The sequence below is a fragment of the Andrographis paniculata genome, unplaced genomic scaffold (assembly GCF_009805555.1).
Source record: "Andrographis paniculata isolate CXL003 unplaced genomic scaffold, ASM980555v1 Contig10END, whole genome shotgun sequence".
In the NCBI taxonomy this organism is placed as follows: Eukaryota; Viridiplantae; Streptophyta; class Magnoliopsida; order Lamiales; family Acanthaceae; genus Andrographis; species Andrographis paniculata.
Window position 1 is genome coordinate 2,357,565 of NW_026137380.1, and position 15,937 is coordinate 2,373,501.

Below are 15,937 nucleotides of genomic sequence, written 5' to 3' on the forward strand. Positions count from 1 at the left end.
ATAAAAAAGTAAGCTCAGCAACGCCATTAACTACTTCATCAGTGATCTGAAGTGAGCGACAGACCCAACCGTCGCAGCGGCGCAACTATCAATCATCGCTTGCTCTGGGAATCGATCCCCGGTCAACACTGCAGTGAAGTGCCCCAGTGACACCAAACTACAAGTACTTGATGGTATATGTTTGTTAAATATTATATTTGAATAAATATATTTCTCCTATTTTTAATTTAAAATTTTTGTTCTACACACATCAAATTACAATAGTAAATACCGACTTTTTTTTTATATTAAATTTAAAATTTATTTTATGACCAAAACATCATATCAATTTCTCTTATATTACGTCAAACAATTATTTAAATTTAAATTTATACTATTTAAAAAATATATACAAAATTAAAACTCCAAATAAAACACATATTTAGTATGACTATTTATATTCAAATTTATAGTGTTAAAATAAAAAACACAAAATTAAAACCCCTAAACAAATATCCATATTTAGTTTAAATTGCTCTAGTACTTATTAAGTTTTTTTTTTAATTTGAATTTTATTAAAGAAATTTGGATTTGTTTGTTTAGTGTTGTTGTTTGAATTTTTGTTGATGTGATATATAGAAAATTATCTAGATAATATAAAAAATTATATTTTAAATTAAAATTTGACTTTTTTGAGAAAATAAAAAATATATACATACATTAAAATTTATGTAAGAAAAAAAGTATAAGGGAACAAACCTTTATACATTCGTATTTGTTTATAATTTATGTTATGTTGTTTTCGAGTTCGAGTTGACTCTCTGGTGCTTAATGTAGTGTCAAGAAATTTTATTAAACTATGTCAATTGGGAGAATTACAAAGCTGAAATGTGTACTATGAGACAAACACAAAGGGAAAGACAATACAAGACAGACAAATAAAAGGTCGTTGCTCAAGGCATGTTAACTGGCAAGAACTACATCAAATTAATCAGAACAATATGCTTCTGAAGAGGAGTATGTGCAGGAAATCGTCGAGTTTAGAAAGCCCATTTTCTTGAAGGATTCGACTGTTTTTTAGCAGATACAGGCAATCCCACCTTTTGCAGCATCTCTTCATCGGGTTCTTTGGTTAAAAAAGCAGTTCCTACATGATGTATCATTGCAGATGCATCTTCAAGATTCTTCCCCACATTAATAGATGTGGATGCCAAAAGCTTCTTTGAGGGTGATTTCGCCATTTTCTTGACCTCACTGTCGAGCTGAGCAGATTCAAGGAATCTTTCGGTTGCTGCCTCCCAAGAAAGTGTGTGTAGCTGAGCATCTGTCTGCGGAGCTGGCTGATCTTGCAATGCCTTGCATGTTTCCTTAACAAACTCATCGCTGGTGTCATATGTTCGGCAATTAGGGAACTGCTTGAAGAATTCGTTCGAGGGATGATTGGCACAGACAACAATTTTGCCCATTGCCAGTGCTTCAGCTGTCGTCGTGCAGACTACATCAGTGGTGCTAGGATTTAAGAACACCTTATAGCTGGAGAACAATATAAAAAGGTCAAGTCAGTAGATCTATATATATATATGCGAACAAAATTTGTTTTATGGCAGCTAAATTGACGTTCAACACTAGTTCCTAGCCGAATGCCTCCCAAGAGTTTAACCTTGTTCTTAAGTAACTAGATTCAATCAGAGTGAAGAACCTCGGCGAGAAATATAGTAGAATCTTTTGTGGCTAAATAATGCTTGTGCGCTTTGAATTCAATGATGATACAGTGAGATGAAAATGATGTCAGTCTTAGATTCTTAGAATATTAGATATTTGATTTGTGAGTGTAAGAATATATCAAAAGAATGAAATGTACTCACTCATGAAACAGTGGATCAGTATGATCACGTCCTGGAAAAACTCGGACCGTTATGTTCAGTTTCTTCGCTGCTTCCGCAACTTGAGTAGAATCCTCCCCACTGCCATACAAATCAACTTCAAGTCCCTGTAGTTCGTTTTGGTGGTCAGATAGCAGTTTAAGCAATTCCTTGTAGCCTTTGCTCCATACCATCTTCCCAATGTAATATGCACCTTTGGTAAAAGGCTCAATTCCGTCCTGTTGTTGCTCTCTCTTCTTCGCCCCGGTCTCAAGAAACTTTGGATTTACTCCATGTACATTGCAGATTATAGATCTTGGAAGCTCTTGAGTGGCAGCTGACAACCTTATCACCTGTCATTACAGATTGGAGATGTCAGTAGCAAGTAATATGGCAATTATTGTTGATACTAGGAAGGATAATATAGTAATGTGATACACAGACATACACTTCACATATCAAGTGAATCTTAGCTTATGAACTGCATCAATTATTTCTACCAGTAGTTGCAAACTTTATTTGACGAAATCTGGTCATGGCAATCAATATGTGAAATGCACACTGTCTCAAGGCTCAAAAAAGGTACAACAAACATGATTTAAACAGCAATTAAGTTTTGCATTTAGTGCTGAAGACATTAAATGGTGCCTGAAAAGCATGCACTCGCAGAGACTCACCCTATGACAGTATATATAGACAACCCAATTGTTCATGTATTTCAGTAGAAAAGCTTGGAATTCGCCATTCTTCTCTCTCCGAACATATTCTAAGTAATTTGTATGAACAACCCCAACAACCAGTCGAAATTTTGTTTTCCATCTTTTTCCATGATGATACCATGTTAGATGTTCTGGCTCCTCCAGAACTGCAACATCTGCCTTTTCATCGGGGATGACTTCAGTAATGTCGCCTAGAGCAAGAATGCTCCTTTTGTGTAAAGAAAACTGCAATAGGAGATGAAACATAAACACTTACAACAACAATCAATATAAATAAATGCCAAAATTGTGCAAAACTCAAGCTACACTTCAAAATTATTAATTTATTACAAATTAGAAAATGTTAAGGCTCAACTTACTCTTCCAGGATAAAATCGCATTTCAAAATTTGATTTCAACCCAGTCCTTTCATGAAGCCACTGACGAACATAGTTCTCTTGCTCTTGTGGTGAATCAAATGTGATGTTGTTTGGATAGACATGTTCTTGGTCCTTCAGTTTCAACCAAGGAACAACCAAAGTCACTTTTCTTTCATCAAGATTTGCAAGATAAGCTGCCCGAAACAGAGGGTTCACAGCAGTTCCAGTTAGCCATGGAAGGCTTGCTGTAGTAAATATCGTAATATGTCTCTTCTTATCCATAGATTCATGAGATTTGACACCAGCCCTTTGAAGATGGTTCACTAAAAGAAATAGATAATACAACCAACTTCAACAATATAACAAGAAGCTTCTTCTTTCCTGCATCGAAAAATAAAACCTTTAAAAATTGTTCCTTGTCACAGAATAGGCTTTTAAGCAGAAACATCACTAAATTGATGCAGGACAAAAAACCGATTCCTGCATGAAAGGATGATTAGCCCTGGCGATACTATATATCAAACAAACAATTAAAAATCTATGTTTCAAACGAAAAAGCTTCAAGTTGTGTGTGTATATATCTGTATAACAGAATTTCAGCATGTTAAATCGATTGAAAGAAAACATCCAGCCAGAAAATTTGATCTTCAGCATAAAAATGATGCACACACATATATATCCATCATCCTTTCCTTAATTAACATTCGTAAACGAGAATCAAAATCCCACAATTCATCATAAAATACAAACACGAATTGAGGCAAACCGATAGATAGATAGAATTGATCCTCGCATTTGCACAAAATAATACTCACGTGATCAATCAAATGTGGGGAAAAAAGAAAAACATATATATATAGAAATGCATTACCTAGGAGACGTGAATAACAGAAAAAAAAAATTGTTTCTACAGAAGAAAACCCCTGATTTGCTGAAATTGGCGAGATGGCTGCCTTCTTGTGTACACAAATTATGACTTGTTGCATAATCAGGGGCAAATTAAGCAACAAGCCATTAGGGCTAAATCTGTTGATTGAGAAGCGTCAAGCGAGGATGAGCTGGAGAGGGGCGGAGGAGAGGTGGTTAATTATTTACGTTGGAATTTTCTATGGTAAGTGTGCTACATTCGCCTTGACGCGCGTGGCGCGTTCAATTTTCTTTGACCCAAGTTTGAAGAAAGCGTGGCGTCTGATTGGTCCGTTGCGTTCGCAGAAGAAAAAGAATATTCTTGTGTAAGAAATAAGAATAATATGAGTTTGGGTACGTTTTGAATTATCTAAAAGTTTTGGGGTATTTTCGAACGTTTTGAAAATTTTGTAATAGTTTAGATTTAAAACAGTTGCTTGATAGTAAGTTTTAAATGAAATATATATTGAATAATACTAATTAAAAAAAATTACGAAAAATGAGATATCTGAAAAATGTAATTGATAAAAGAATTAATACTACAATGAAATTAATGGTGTATTTTGTTAAAAAATAATATCATTTCCGACTTTCCGTGACATATGTTAGAATCATTAATCAACATGTATTTCATTTCTGGTGGAATATAATTCACTAATCATTACATACTAGTTTCAAATGTTGTTTTAAGATATATGTAAAATTGTTTTCTAACCTATTTATAATTTTAAATGTTTTTTCGTTTGTCAGAATAATTATGATGATATAATTACAAAGAATAATATTTTCTTATCCGCCGAAATCATGTAATTACAATGGTATAGGTAAAATTGTTATACCCTCGTTTTTAAACAAAGTGTAATATTTGCTAAGTGGATAGTATTAAGCATAATAATTTAAAAATTATGTGATAGGATAGAAAAATGTATATATATATATTTTTTATTTGATTGACGTGATAATATAAAATGTAAGTAAAAATTAAATTTAATTATTTTTTATTTTAAAAATATTGAGGAATATTTGAGACGTACTTCTATTTTTCTATTTACTATACTACTTTCTTCATTAATTTTTAATATTAAAGCGTGTAAGTTGTTGGTTATATATCCATGAGTTATATTGTTAGTGTTAGGTATTAATTAAAGATGATGAACTTAAAGGGATTAGTTATCTGAATGGTCAGCAATTCGTTATAAAAGTATTTAGGTAAAATAGCTCGGAAGCTCAATGTTGTGGTGGTGGGGATGGATTCTCATGTATGCAGATGCAGGAATTAATCCTTCCATTGATTTCAAATTAAAGTAGCAGACGTGATCATATATCGTCTACTGGTAGTGGTAGGTAATTAAGGATAGGGTGATTCAGTGATTCTTTAATTTTTGGATTATCGGATTGTATGTGGCGCTTGCGTGCGGGTGTGTTAATTGTGTATAGTGGCTACTGGCTAGGGTTCATGTATATGTTTAACTGCATCTATCGATTGATCGATGCACGTTTGAATGATGATATGATAGAGATAAAATAAGATAAGCAATACATACAATTGATACTTTGAGGATGGCTGGCTGCACCTGCACGACGACGAGATTCTTCAACAGTTTTTTTGGGTGGATTCGTCGATTGCTGCTATTAATCTCTTTATGTATGCTGACAAAGGAAGGAAGGAAGGAACCGTATCGATCATGGAAATCTCGATCTATATGTTTCATGAGATCCTTGATATATCACTTCACTTCCGCAAGTTAAAAACAGCATCATCAGCCTTACAGCTTACTACTACTACATCCAAAAGGAAGATAAGAAGATTTCGAAATTCCAGAATCAGTCTCAGGCTTGTTCTTCCTCTTCCATTCGTTGCTTAGTAAATATATCAGCAGGGGATTATATCTATTGTTTTAGAATATAAATTATTCGGTCAAATCGAGTTCATCTTGAAGTTTCCATACTTCCATATATATACCTGCAAATTGTTGTAGCTGCTGCTATTCTCTGCAAAAAAATTGTTCGAGAATGCGAACATTAACGAGCAATCTCAACAAGGAAGCGTAAGGAGTGAGATGCATGGGCAGAGACGATGGAATATAGGAATAGGATGCTTTAGATTTGTAAATTGTAATTGTCGGCTGCCGTGGACTCCAGACGCGTCGGACCCACGCGTTCATCCGTAAAGAAACGACGGTTCTACCCTTTACCTGCCCCTCTGCTTCTGCTTCTGCCTCTTCGTCGAATCGGGTACCCTACAGAGCTTCCCTCTCATTCGCCACTGAACATTCCATCACTTCCAATCCTACGCCGCTGCGATTTTCAGAGTCCATATCGTTTCCTTTTCTCCATCGTCACTGCTGAGAAGGTACAGGAAAAAAAAAAAAGGATATCATTTTGTATTATAGAATCTATGCTTTGACTGTTTCTGAACCTATATATATAGGTGACGCCATTTTCCGACATTGTGTAGTTTTTTTAGTAAGGGGAACAGGTCGTAGATTTTTAACAGTTCGTTGAATCACAACCATTCTGTTTGGAATTCAAGGGGGTGAAATAATGTGGAGGGTCGTACGATCTGCTCCGTCGAGTGTTCGCGAGTGTAGGCGGCGACTATCGACGGCGATTCCTGGACCGTGTATTGTGCACAAGCGCGGGACCGATATTCTCCATGATCCATGGTTTAATAAGGTTGATTTTCTTTCCTTGAATTTGGTAGTTTGTAAGCTTGCTTCTTGAAGATAGTTGTAGTTTTCTTGATTCGATTCGAGTTGTGAAAATTGTTCATCTCGGGACTTACGTTTAGTTTCCAGCGGTATTGTGTGGCATGATTAAACCTTGGGATCTAATTTTATCTTTATACTTATCTTAGAATTTGTTTTGTTGTGTTTGATCTACTTGATTGTTCTTATCAGATTGTTAGCCTGGTGTTTAAGAAATATAAATGCTTGTAAGTTTCTGCTACATACTGTTGGTGAGAATCAAATTGTGGTAGTAACCAATGCTCCTGCTCCCAAGCATTTTGTAAGAATCAAATTATGGCTGAAACTCAACAATTTTATTTGATGAGTGAAAACGGAAGAAAGAGTTTTTGGTTTCATTTCAATAGAAATTTATTTTATTTTTATCACGGCCTCTCTAAGTTGAATCTGGTGGCTTACAATTTCTAATTGAGCAAAAATAGATTTGAGGATATTAAGGAATATTGAAGATATTTTGCTTTTTTCACCATTTATGTGACTTGGAAGAGAGCATATTGACTTGCTTTGCCTTTTTAGGAGGCATAGATGTGCCTTTGAGGATGTATGGAATTGAATCATGTTCGGGTTTTTTTGCATTACACTTAGACCTTGCAAATATTTATCGATTGACATTTCAAAACCAGGATACAGGCTTCCCTTACACAGAAAGAGATCGGCTGGGACTTCGTGGCCTACTCCCTCCACGAGTGATATCGTTCGAGCAACAATATGAACGCTTTAGTGAGTTTTCTTCTCTGAAATATTTGTGGGGTTAAGTTGTTCTTGTTTCTGACATTCTTTCATCTGGATTGTTATATGAGGATATCTTGTAAATGCGATCCTACTTATGCTTCTTGTGTTGTCAGTGGAATCGTACAGGTCTCTGGAAAATAATACGCATGGCCAGTCAATCAAGTCTGTTTCCCTTGCAAAGTGGAGGATTTTGAATAGACTTCATGACAGAAATGAGACTTTATATTACAGAGTAAGTGTGTTCTTACATCATTTCAAGGTAGAATCAAGGAGTGTTAATGCTATATTACTGAAGTTAGCATTTACACCACCTTTCAGGTGCTGATTGATAACATCAAGGACTTTGCTCCCATAATATATACTCCCACAGTGGGATTGGTGTGTCAAAACTACTCTGGGTTGTTTAGGCGTCCACGTGGAATGTATTTCAGCGCCAAAGATAAGGGAGAGATGATGTCTATGATCTATAATTGGCCTTCTCAGCAGGTGAAGTTTGTATCCTTCGGTATTAGCCACTTTTAGTTTCTAACTTCTATAAATAGAATGCATTTAAATTGCATATGTGGTGTATTTGGCTGCATACTGTTCAACTGCATTGAATTTGTCAAGTGTCCTGTTAGACTAGTTTCTATGCTTTACATTTTAACAACGCTGATGGGTGATAAAACTTAGAAAAGTGAATCAGAAAATTATAGGATTATGAAGTCATAAACCTTTTCACGTGCTTGAAATTCATCTTTGAAATGCTACCATGCACGTGAATATTTGTTCTGTGTTGCAGCAATGCATAGGAGATTACTCTCTGTGGCTCTTTTGCCAGCTGTATAAAGTATTAGTTGAAAATTTATTTACAATACTGAACAGACACTAGTATTTTCTATATTAGAAATCAGGAGGATAAAGGTTCAAATAATCCTTTACACTTTCCAGAAGTTTGTTACCTTGCTTCTGATAGTCAGGGTGATTCCTGTTATTAGAGCTCTAATTATGTATTTTTATAGGAAAATGACTTTTTGGAATTGAAATGTTCTGTTTTACTACTGTCTGCAGGTTGACATGATTGTATTGACTGATGGCAGTCGTATCCTTGGTCTAGGTGATTTGGGAGTTCAGGGAATAGGTATTCCAATTGGGAAGCTTGACATGTATGTAGCAGCGGCTGGCATCAACCCACAAAGAGTATTTTCAGCTCTCTCTGCTCTTTTCTATTGTTCCTTGATGACTAGCAGGTTTAGTGTCTATTATGTATCTGCCTTTAACAGTTAGATATCTTTTTAGCACTTAGGTCTTCAGAGAACCTAAATCTAACTTCAATTCTATATAAAGTGACATAATTTTCAAAATTTCAGGTCTAGTTGTACTTAAGACTATTTTCAGAATTACATCTGTGCTTGATAATGCTGTATATTTGCTGGGCCCTGGTTTCATGATTCCCATCTCTCCAGGTGCTACCTGTTATGCTTGACATTGGAACAAACAATCAGAAGCTTCTTGAAGATCCCCTTTGTGAGTTAACTTGTTTGAGTGTGCACTCATTTAATTTGCTTATGTTGTGCTGTTCTGTTCTCTTTCACGAATTGGATTATAGAGCATCCTTTTTGTATGTTCTTTAGCAAAGGCTTGGTAATGTTTGTCAGCATTTCTTCAATTGTATAAGTAGAGTTTCTGCATTCATATCTTTATGTTTTCTATGCTTGATCCCCAGATAAAAGTTTAGAAATTTGTTTACTGCTTCATATCTGCTGTAAGAAAATATATTTAGGGAACTCCAAGTAAAAGCTTTAGTGGTTTTACCTGGATTTTGCATCTGGAATAGTGTGGTCATAGGTCTAGCCAGTTTTACCGAGAAGAGACTTTCAGCATTTTTTTTTCACCTATTTTTAGTTTGACAGATTTAGGAATCAGGCAACCTAGACTGGAAGGAGAAGAGTACTTGTCGATTGTTGACGAGTTCATGGAAGCCGTTCATGCACGGTGGCCGAAAGCTGTTGTGCAGGTGCATTGAATTGTATTGTGATTTTAGATTCTGCCCGCTTCACTAATACAAAGTCACAGTGATGCCTGTATCTACTTTAAGTTTTTCTACTACAATACCTGGTATATATTAACAACACTTTATTGAAACAATCTTCTCAGTTTGAGGATTTCCAAATGAAATGGGCTTTTGAGACACTGGAACGTTACCGTCATAAATTTTGCATGTTCAATGATGATATACAGGTAAATTTGTATTGATACTCTGCTACACTATGATACTTATAGTTTGAAGATGAGTTTCACTAGTGTCCGAAACTTTGGAAGTGATGCTCTTATTCATTTCTTCATATTTGCAGGGAACAGCTGGTGTTGCATTGGCTGGGTTACTAGGTGCTGTTAGGGCACAGGGGAGGCCAATCACGGACTTTCCAAATCAAAAGATTGTTGTTGTGGGCGCTGGAAGGTAGCATATGTGGCCCTGGTTTTAACTGATAACCAGTTTAGTAATGTTGTTTAGAAAGTGGTCTGCATAAGTTTGCAGTAGTTTTACTAAATGGAATTTGTGTTGCAGCGCAGGAATTGGTGTTCTTAAGATGGCCGTACAGGCTGTTTCAAGAATGACTGGATCTGCTGTGGATCCACAATTTTTCCTCATTGACAAAGAAGTACTGATCTTGCTCTCTTCAAAGTTTTATCCATATTAGCCATAAATGTCCAGTTAAATTTTTTATTCGAAAGTTTCTCGTGTATGGGGAAAATACTTTATATGCAATTTATATAAAGTAGGTGTATATATATATATATATATATCTGCAGGGTCTTATAACCAAAGAGAGAACATGCATTGATCCTGCAGCTGCTCCCTTTGCCAAACCCAGAGGAGAAATTGAAAAATTCGGACTTCATGAGGGGTCAAGTCTCATTGAAGTGGTAAGGAATTAGGCAGCCCATTGTCTAGTCCTTCCATTTTTTATGAAGGAGCCCTGTAGTCTAGAATAATTGCAGCAATCCTACTATGATGCAGGTTAAGGGAGTTAAACCACATGTGCTTCTTGGCTTGTCTGGAGTTGGTGGTGTCTTTAATCAAGAGGTTCATTCCCATTTTCATATGCTTTCATTTAATCTGTACGATTGCACCTTAAAGTGGGTCTTATGATTTTGATTCCATCACTCTTAAGAAGACTACTTGATTTAATTTAGCGCCATGATCTGAGGAACTGGCAATTTTTTTATGTCCTGCACATAATCTTCAATAGGCATATACTTGATTTCTTATTGATCTGGAATCAGGTCCTAAAGGCCATGCGGGCATCGGATTCCCTTAAACCTGCAATTTTTGCCATGTCAAATCCCACAGCAAATGGTTTATATTTAAGACTTCGATACCTTGAGATAAACTCTTCTAATGGGGCATGCATCCATAAACTAATACAAGTAAATGCTTTTTGGAACAGCTGAATGCACTTCTGTCGAGGCTTTTGATTATGCTGGTGAAAACATTGTCTTTGCAAGCGGAAGCCCTTTTGATGATGTTGACCTTGGTAATAACATTATTTCATATTGTGTACATTACATGGAAATTCAGTCTGAACACTTAAGCTGGTTCCTTATTCGTAATGAAAGTATTGCATCTTAAGAAGTATTAGCACTAATCCATTCCATTTGTGGCAGGGAATGGTAAAACGGGTCATGTTAATCAAGCAAATAACATGTACCTCTTTCCAGGGTCTGTACTGAAACCTGTTACCAAGTTCATATTTATCATCATCTACTTGTACTATTTTCTGACCTAAACTTCTTATTTAGGATTGGCTTGGGAAGCCTTGTAGCTGGTGCTCGTCACATAACTGATGGAATGCTGCAAGCTGCAGCTGAGTGGTATGATGTTTTGTTATTCTATATATACGATCTTGTAATACAAGACGTCCGTGTCTCTCTGCTGAGCGTTCTGGTTCTATAGTTGGCCTCATTGAATCTTGCACGAAGTTTGCAAAAGAAGTGTGCATGATGTCCTAATTCATCTCACATAAATCTGCCGCATCTTTCACTTAACACCCACCCTTTGTGTTTATGCAGCCTCGCTTCATATATGACAGACGATGAAATTCAGAGAGGCATCCTGTATCCATCGATCAACTGGTAAGCCTAATCGTGCTGTTCATTTCCTCGAATTCCTTCTGAACTCACACACTTTGCATGTGTGGACAGTATACGAGACATTACATCCGAGGTTGGAGCTGCAGTGGTTAGGGCAGCAGTTGCAGAAGAGGTGGCTGAAGGGCATGACATTGTTGGACCCAGAGAGCTATCCCACATGTCCAAGGTATCTAAAATCCTTTACAAGGGAATGAATATAACCTCCTCTAATGGCGGAGGAACTGAACTGATTGAATTCAATGCCTGCAGGAAGAGACGATCCAATACGTGAAAGAAAACATGTGGTATCCTGTCTACAGCCCTCTTGTACACGAAAAGTGAAGCAGCCGCAGCAGCAGCAGCAGCCATTATTACTTTTGGGATTAATAATTCATGCAACTTCTTACAATGACAGAAATCGAACCCAACTGAAAATAGAGAGATCCAACTTGAGATTTATTTTGTTATATTCAAACAGACAATCTCTACCTTTATTCCGAATTCTGATAACCTAGATATCATTAACTTTTAATCTTCTTCTCTCCATCTATTCTATTCCAGCAATTGTGAGTGATAATTGAGTGGATTAAATGTGGCGCAGCAGCTGGAAGATTGAATTTTAGTGCTACTCTGGATTTAATTTTGACAGTGATCAGAATATAAAAGAAGCTTTTGGACGCTACAGGTGGAAAAGACAACAGTGAGAGGCTTGAAAACCTTGTGGAGGAGAATGAAAAGCTAAGATAATACGAGTTGGGGGAAGCTCTGCTGCCATGGCTGGACTGGCCATCAAAAGTGCTGCTGCAGTTCCCACCAAGTAATTCTCAACTATTCATTTCTTCCGAGCTTTCCATCACTTCTGCTGCGGCTGCTGTATACTAATTTTTGTCTTTGCAGGTATGGCGTGGTTACGGGAGCCAATAAAGGAATCGGATTCGAGATATGCAAGCAATTGGCATCTCGAGGGATTTCTGTGCTTTTGACGGCGAGGAACCGGGAAAGAGGACTCGATGCTGTTGAGAGGCTCGGAATGGATAACATAACTTTTCATGAGCTGGATGTGTTGGATTCTGCGAGCGTCCATGCCCTAGCCGCCTATCTCAACTCGCAAATTGGGAAGCTTGATATTTTGGTAAGATTACAGTCTATAGATATGAGTATGGAGTTCTCTCCTTCGATTCAACATCAAAAATGGCTTTTCTCTCGAACTGGAAATTCTCCTGCAGGTTAACAATGCTGGTGCTAATGGAATTACAAACAGTGGTGTAAGTTCCCTTTCATATTCTTCCCCTCTCCTCTCTAATGCCATGTTCATGTCTAGAGAGAATTGCAGAGTTTTCAGACATATAAATTATGTGTTGTTAATGCAGCCCGGGAAGAAGACTGAGTATGAACTAGCAGAAGAATGCATCCAAACAAACTACTACGGCACAAAACGGACAATCGAAGGGCTGCTTCCTCTGCTCCATCTATCGGACTCTCCGAGGATCGTCAACGTCTCCTCTACTATGGGGACATTTGGGGTAATAATCTACTCAACTCCAACAATGTCAAAAACAAAAGCAGTAACTGAGACTCAACAAGCAACTTCTTCCTGCAGAGTAACCGAGACTTGGAGAAGCTTACAGTTACAGAAGAGGGCATTGATGAATTACTTGCAGAGTTCCTCCATGACTTGAAAGAGGGATCATTAAGAGCCAGAGGGTGGCCTACTCATTGGGGTGCATATTGTGTGTCAAAAGCAGCTGTGACTCAGTACACAAAGCTTCTTGCAGAGAAGCACCCAAGAATGTTGATCAATAGTGTCTGCCCAGGGTGGGTGAATACTGATCTCAGCAACCATTCAGGGCCATCGACACCTGAAGAGGGTGCCTCGAGTCCAGTCAATCTGGCCCTGTTACCTGATGGAGGACCATCTGGCTTGTTCTTCCATTAAGATCAGATTGTTGATGGAAGCCCAAACCATAGAGTCCATATTCCAGAGCCCAATCCAAATGGCGTTGAGCCCAAATTATTATTTGGTTTGAGCATTTCATCTCGCAAGTTCGATGAGATCATATTGGGGAATTATCTACCCAAAGAATCATGAATATTGGTAGAGTAATTGGAATAATAATAACAATAATAATCTTCAGTGGAGATGCCACTGCGGACACGTGGACTGCACGTGTATTGATTTCCGAACTCCGATCGATAATGTTTGTTTGAGATGCCCACTAGAAAAGGTTTGCAGAATTAAAATGTTCCTACTGAAACTGGGAGGGAAGAGCTCAGCTGCTTCTACCATGGCTGGACTACACCCCAAAAGTAGTGCTGCTAAAAAGTAGGGAACTTTGCGAGGAAGTCCAGACACTTTCCCTACCCATTCTTGATTACTTTTTTTCTTGCGTTATTTGATTGACCCGTTTTATCCCTGATCTATCACTAAGATTATGATTATGAGTATGCGTGATTTGCAGGTATGCAGTGGTGACGGGGGGAAACAAAGGGATTGGACTGGAGATATGCAGGCAGTTGGCATCACAAGGGATTTCTGTGGTGTTGACTGCAAGAAATGAGAAAAGGGGGCTCGAAGCAGTTGAAAAATTGAAAAGTTCGTTTGATATTTCGGACAACATAATGTTTCATCAGCTTGATGTTGTGGATTCGGCAAGCGTTGATGCTCTTGCTGGATTCATTAAGAACCGAATTGGAAAGCTTGATATCCTGGTATGGCTGCTGCACCCTCCCTTTTCTTGGAAAAATTGCTTGTTTAATGGTTGCTCCCCTCCCAACCTCCCTATTGGAGTCTTGATTTCTTTTTTTTTTTTAATGGTAATGTCTGTCAATTTTAAATTGTGTTCAAGGGGAGGATTAGTTTGACGGGGAAGAAGTGGAAGTAATTAATAATACTTGGATGAGCGTGAGTGCTTCACCACTTGTTTTTTTTAAAAAAATCTATACTTAAAATTTCCGCAGGGATGAAAGTAAAACTCGACTTTGAATTAGCACTAGGTCTTTTTTTTTAATTGTGTAGCTTGCCGGAAAGGAAGTCGAACTTAATTATGGCTGGTGGTTGACTTAAGAAAATAATATTACTAAGGATAAAGATGGAATGAGGATTAATGTTGAGTTTAGATGACAAACATTTTGGAAAAGATAAGAACTTTTGCAAATCAACGAGGTGGTTTTTGTGTTTTTTTGGTAATGGATTGGATATGATGTTTTAGAATAAAGAATGGCGTCTTTTTGTGTAACTTAAGACGTTTAAGTGAGGCGTTTTCACCCAGACTGTAATGCATTGTTGTATATGATTAGTTTTGGAAACAAGTGGAGTGCGCATGGATTATTGCTCTTTTTTAATAGCATTTTATTTCATGGTGTGTATGCAGGTGAATAATGCTGGGGTGAATGGAACAACAGAGTCAGATACAGGGGTGGGTACCCACTAACCACCACTTCTTAAGTGTGTGTTTGTTTGGTTTCCATTTTTAAACAGTTCAGTAGTTTCTATTAAGGCATCTATCTATCTATCTATTGGTTAGATTCAGTGCTTTCCTTGGTTCAGCAGGTTTTTGGTTACCTATGTCGAGTCATGGTGAGGAGGCTGACTATCAGATTTCCCAACTCAACTGCTATTATTCTTGCTTCCTCTACTACAGTTCTAACCTTTTAATCATTAACCAACCATCTTGAAACAGTTCGGAAGAGGGTCGACAAGCAAAAGCACTAGCACTAGCAATCGCTACGAATTGGCAGTAGAGTGTCTGCAGATAAACTACTACGGCACAAAGAGAACAACAGAAACACTGCTCCCCCTACTCCGGCTATCCGATTCTCCAAGAATTGTCAATGTTTCCTCCACAATGGGGAAACTCGGGGTGGGTGGTACACACAGCTTTCCATCTACTTGCAAAATGGAATGTGTATTTGAATCTAAGAATAACCAACCATCTATGGCATCCCATTCCAGGGCATACACAACAAATGGGCCAAAGGTGTGCTTGGTGACATGGACAACCTTACCGAAGAGGGGATTGATGAGGTTCTGAATGAGTTCCTCAAAGACTTCAAGGAAGGGTCCGATGGAGCCAAAGGCTGGCCGACATATTGGGGCCCATACTGCGTGTCAAAAGCAGCCGTGACTGCCTACACAAGGCTTTTAGCCAAGAAGAACCCCGGAATGCTAATCAATGCTGTCTGCCCGGGCTGGGTGAGGACCGATCTCAGTGGCGGATCCGGCACACTGAAGCCTGAGGAAGGTGCCAGAAGCGCCGTGAGGCTGGCTCTGCTTCCTGATGATGGGCCTTCGGGGTTGTTCTTTGACCGAATGCAAGTTTCTTCGTTCTAGGGGGAGCAGTTGAGTGTGGGCAACTTGTTTGTCAAGAATGACATATGAATATAGAATAAATAGTTAAGTTGTTGTGATAATACTTAGTGAATGAGATTTTCATTACATAGGCAGATTACTGCATGAATGAAGATTGGATAGTAATAATAAAAGAAAAGCTACAAGGACAAACCTGATGGGGTGTTCATTT

General features: G+C 37.7%; 4 protein-coding genes and 1 non-coding gene across 9 annotated transcripts; 3 read left to right on the forward strand and 2 right to left on the reverse strand.

Annotated features, from left to right (window-relative positions):
• Window positions 1–10: 10 nt before the first annotated feature.
• On the reverse strand, window positions 11–101 carry LOC127246992 (small nucleolar RNA snoR114). Its single transcript, XR_007837791.1, has one exon. It is a non-coding gene; the product is annotated as a small nucleolar RNA snoR114 (small nucleolar RNA).
• Window positions 102–807: 706 nt separating this feature from the next.
• Window positions 808–4,029, reverse strand: LOC127245733 (digalactosyldiacylglycerol synthase 2, chloroplastic). The gene is made up of 5 exons (XM_051266765.1): window positions 3,791–4,029; window positions 2,920–3,300; window positions 2,519–2,785; window positions 1,845–2,194; window positions 808–1,512 (listed from the first exon to the last, which is right to left on the reverse strand). Exons 2-5 carry the CDS (start codon window positions 3,199–3,201, stop codon window positions 1,020–1,022), a joined length of 1,392 nt encoding a protein of 463 aa, XP_051122722.1. The 5' UTR covers window positions 3,202–3,300; window positions 3,791–4,029; the 3' UTR covers window positions 808–1,019.
• Window positions 4,030–5,963: 1,934 nt separating this feature from the next.
• Window positions 5,964–11,949, forward strand: LOC127255177 (NAD-dependent malic enzyme 59 kDa isoform, mitochondrial). 3 transcript variants are annotated; one of them, XM_051280770.1, is made up of 20 exons: window positions 5,964–6,178; window positions 6,359–6,501; window positions 7,196–7,292; window positions 7,418–7,536; window positions 7,623–7,790; window positions 8,355–8,483; window positions 8,750–8,810; window positions 9,197–9,300; window positions 9,441–9,524; window positions 9,638–9,744; window positions 9,853–9,946; window positions 10,098–10,211; window positions 10,306–10,371; window positions 10,572–10,644; window positions 10,736–10,822; window positions 10,953–11,007; window positions 11,088–11,159; window positions 11,358–11,420; window positions 11,490–11,604; window positions 11,688–11,949. In XM_051280770.1, the coding sequence occupies exons 2-20, from the start codon at window positions 6,370–6,372 to the stop codon at window positions 11,757–11,759; spliced, it is 1,812 nt and encodes a 603-aa protein (XP_051136727.1). In that variant the 5' UTR covers window positions 5,964–6,178; window positions 6,359–6,369; the 3' UTR covers window positions 11,760–11,949. The 3 variants fall into 3 exon arrangements, with proteins under 3 accessions (XP_051136727.1, XP_051136657.1, XP_051136571.1); XM_051280700.1 differs by having other exon boundaries at window positions 5,965–6,178; window positions 6,293–6,501; XM_051280614.1 differs by having other exon boundaries at window positions 5,966–6,178; window positions 6,284–6,501.
• A 139-nt stretch (window positions 11,950–12,088) lies between these two features.
• On the forward strand, window positions 12,089–13,360 carry LOC127255598 ((+)-neomenthol dehydrogenase-like). Its single transcript, XM_051281254.1, has 5 exons — window positions 12,089–12,234; window positions 12,315–12,549; window positions 12,644–12,682; window positions 12,788–12,940; window positions 13,018–13,360. Exons 1-5 carry the CDS (start codon window positions 12,191–12,193, stop codon window positions 13,351–13,353), a joined length of 807 nt encoding a protein of 268 aa, XP_051137211.1. The 5' UTR covers window positions 12,089–12,190; the 3' UTR covers window positions 13,354–13,360.
• A 241-nt stretch (window positions 13,361–13,601) lies between these two features.
• On the forward strand, window positions 13,602–15,827 carry LOC127255438 ((+)-neomenthol dehydrogenase-like). Of its 3 annotated transcripts, none has more exons than XM_051280992.1 (6): window positions 13,602–13,740; window positions 13,877–14,126; window positions 14,789–14,833; window positions 14,965–14,994; window positions 15,098–15,277; window positions 15,370–15,827. In XM_051280992.1, the coding sequence occupies exons 1-6, from the start codon at window positions 13,658–13,660 to the stop codon at window positions 15,745–15,747; spliced, it is 966 nt and encodes a 321-aa protein (XP_051136949.1). In that variant the 5' UTR covers window positions 13,602–13,657; the 3' UTR covers window positions 15,748–15,827. The 3 variants fall into 3 exon arrangements, with proteins under 3 accessions (XP_051136949.1, XP_051137012.1, XP_051137088.1); XM_051281055.1 differs by having other exon boundaries at window positions 14,968–14,994; XM_051281131.1 differs by lacking the exon at window positions 14,965–14,994.
• Window positions 15,828–15,937: the final 110 nt, after the last annotated feature.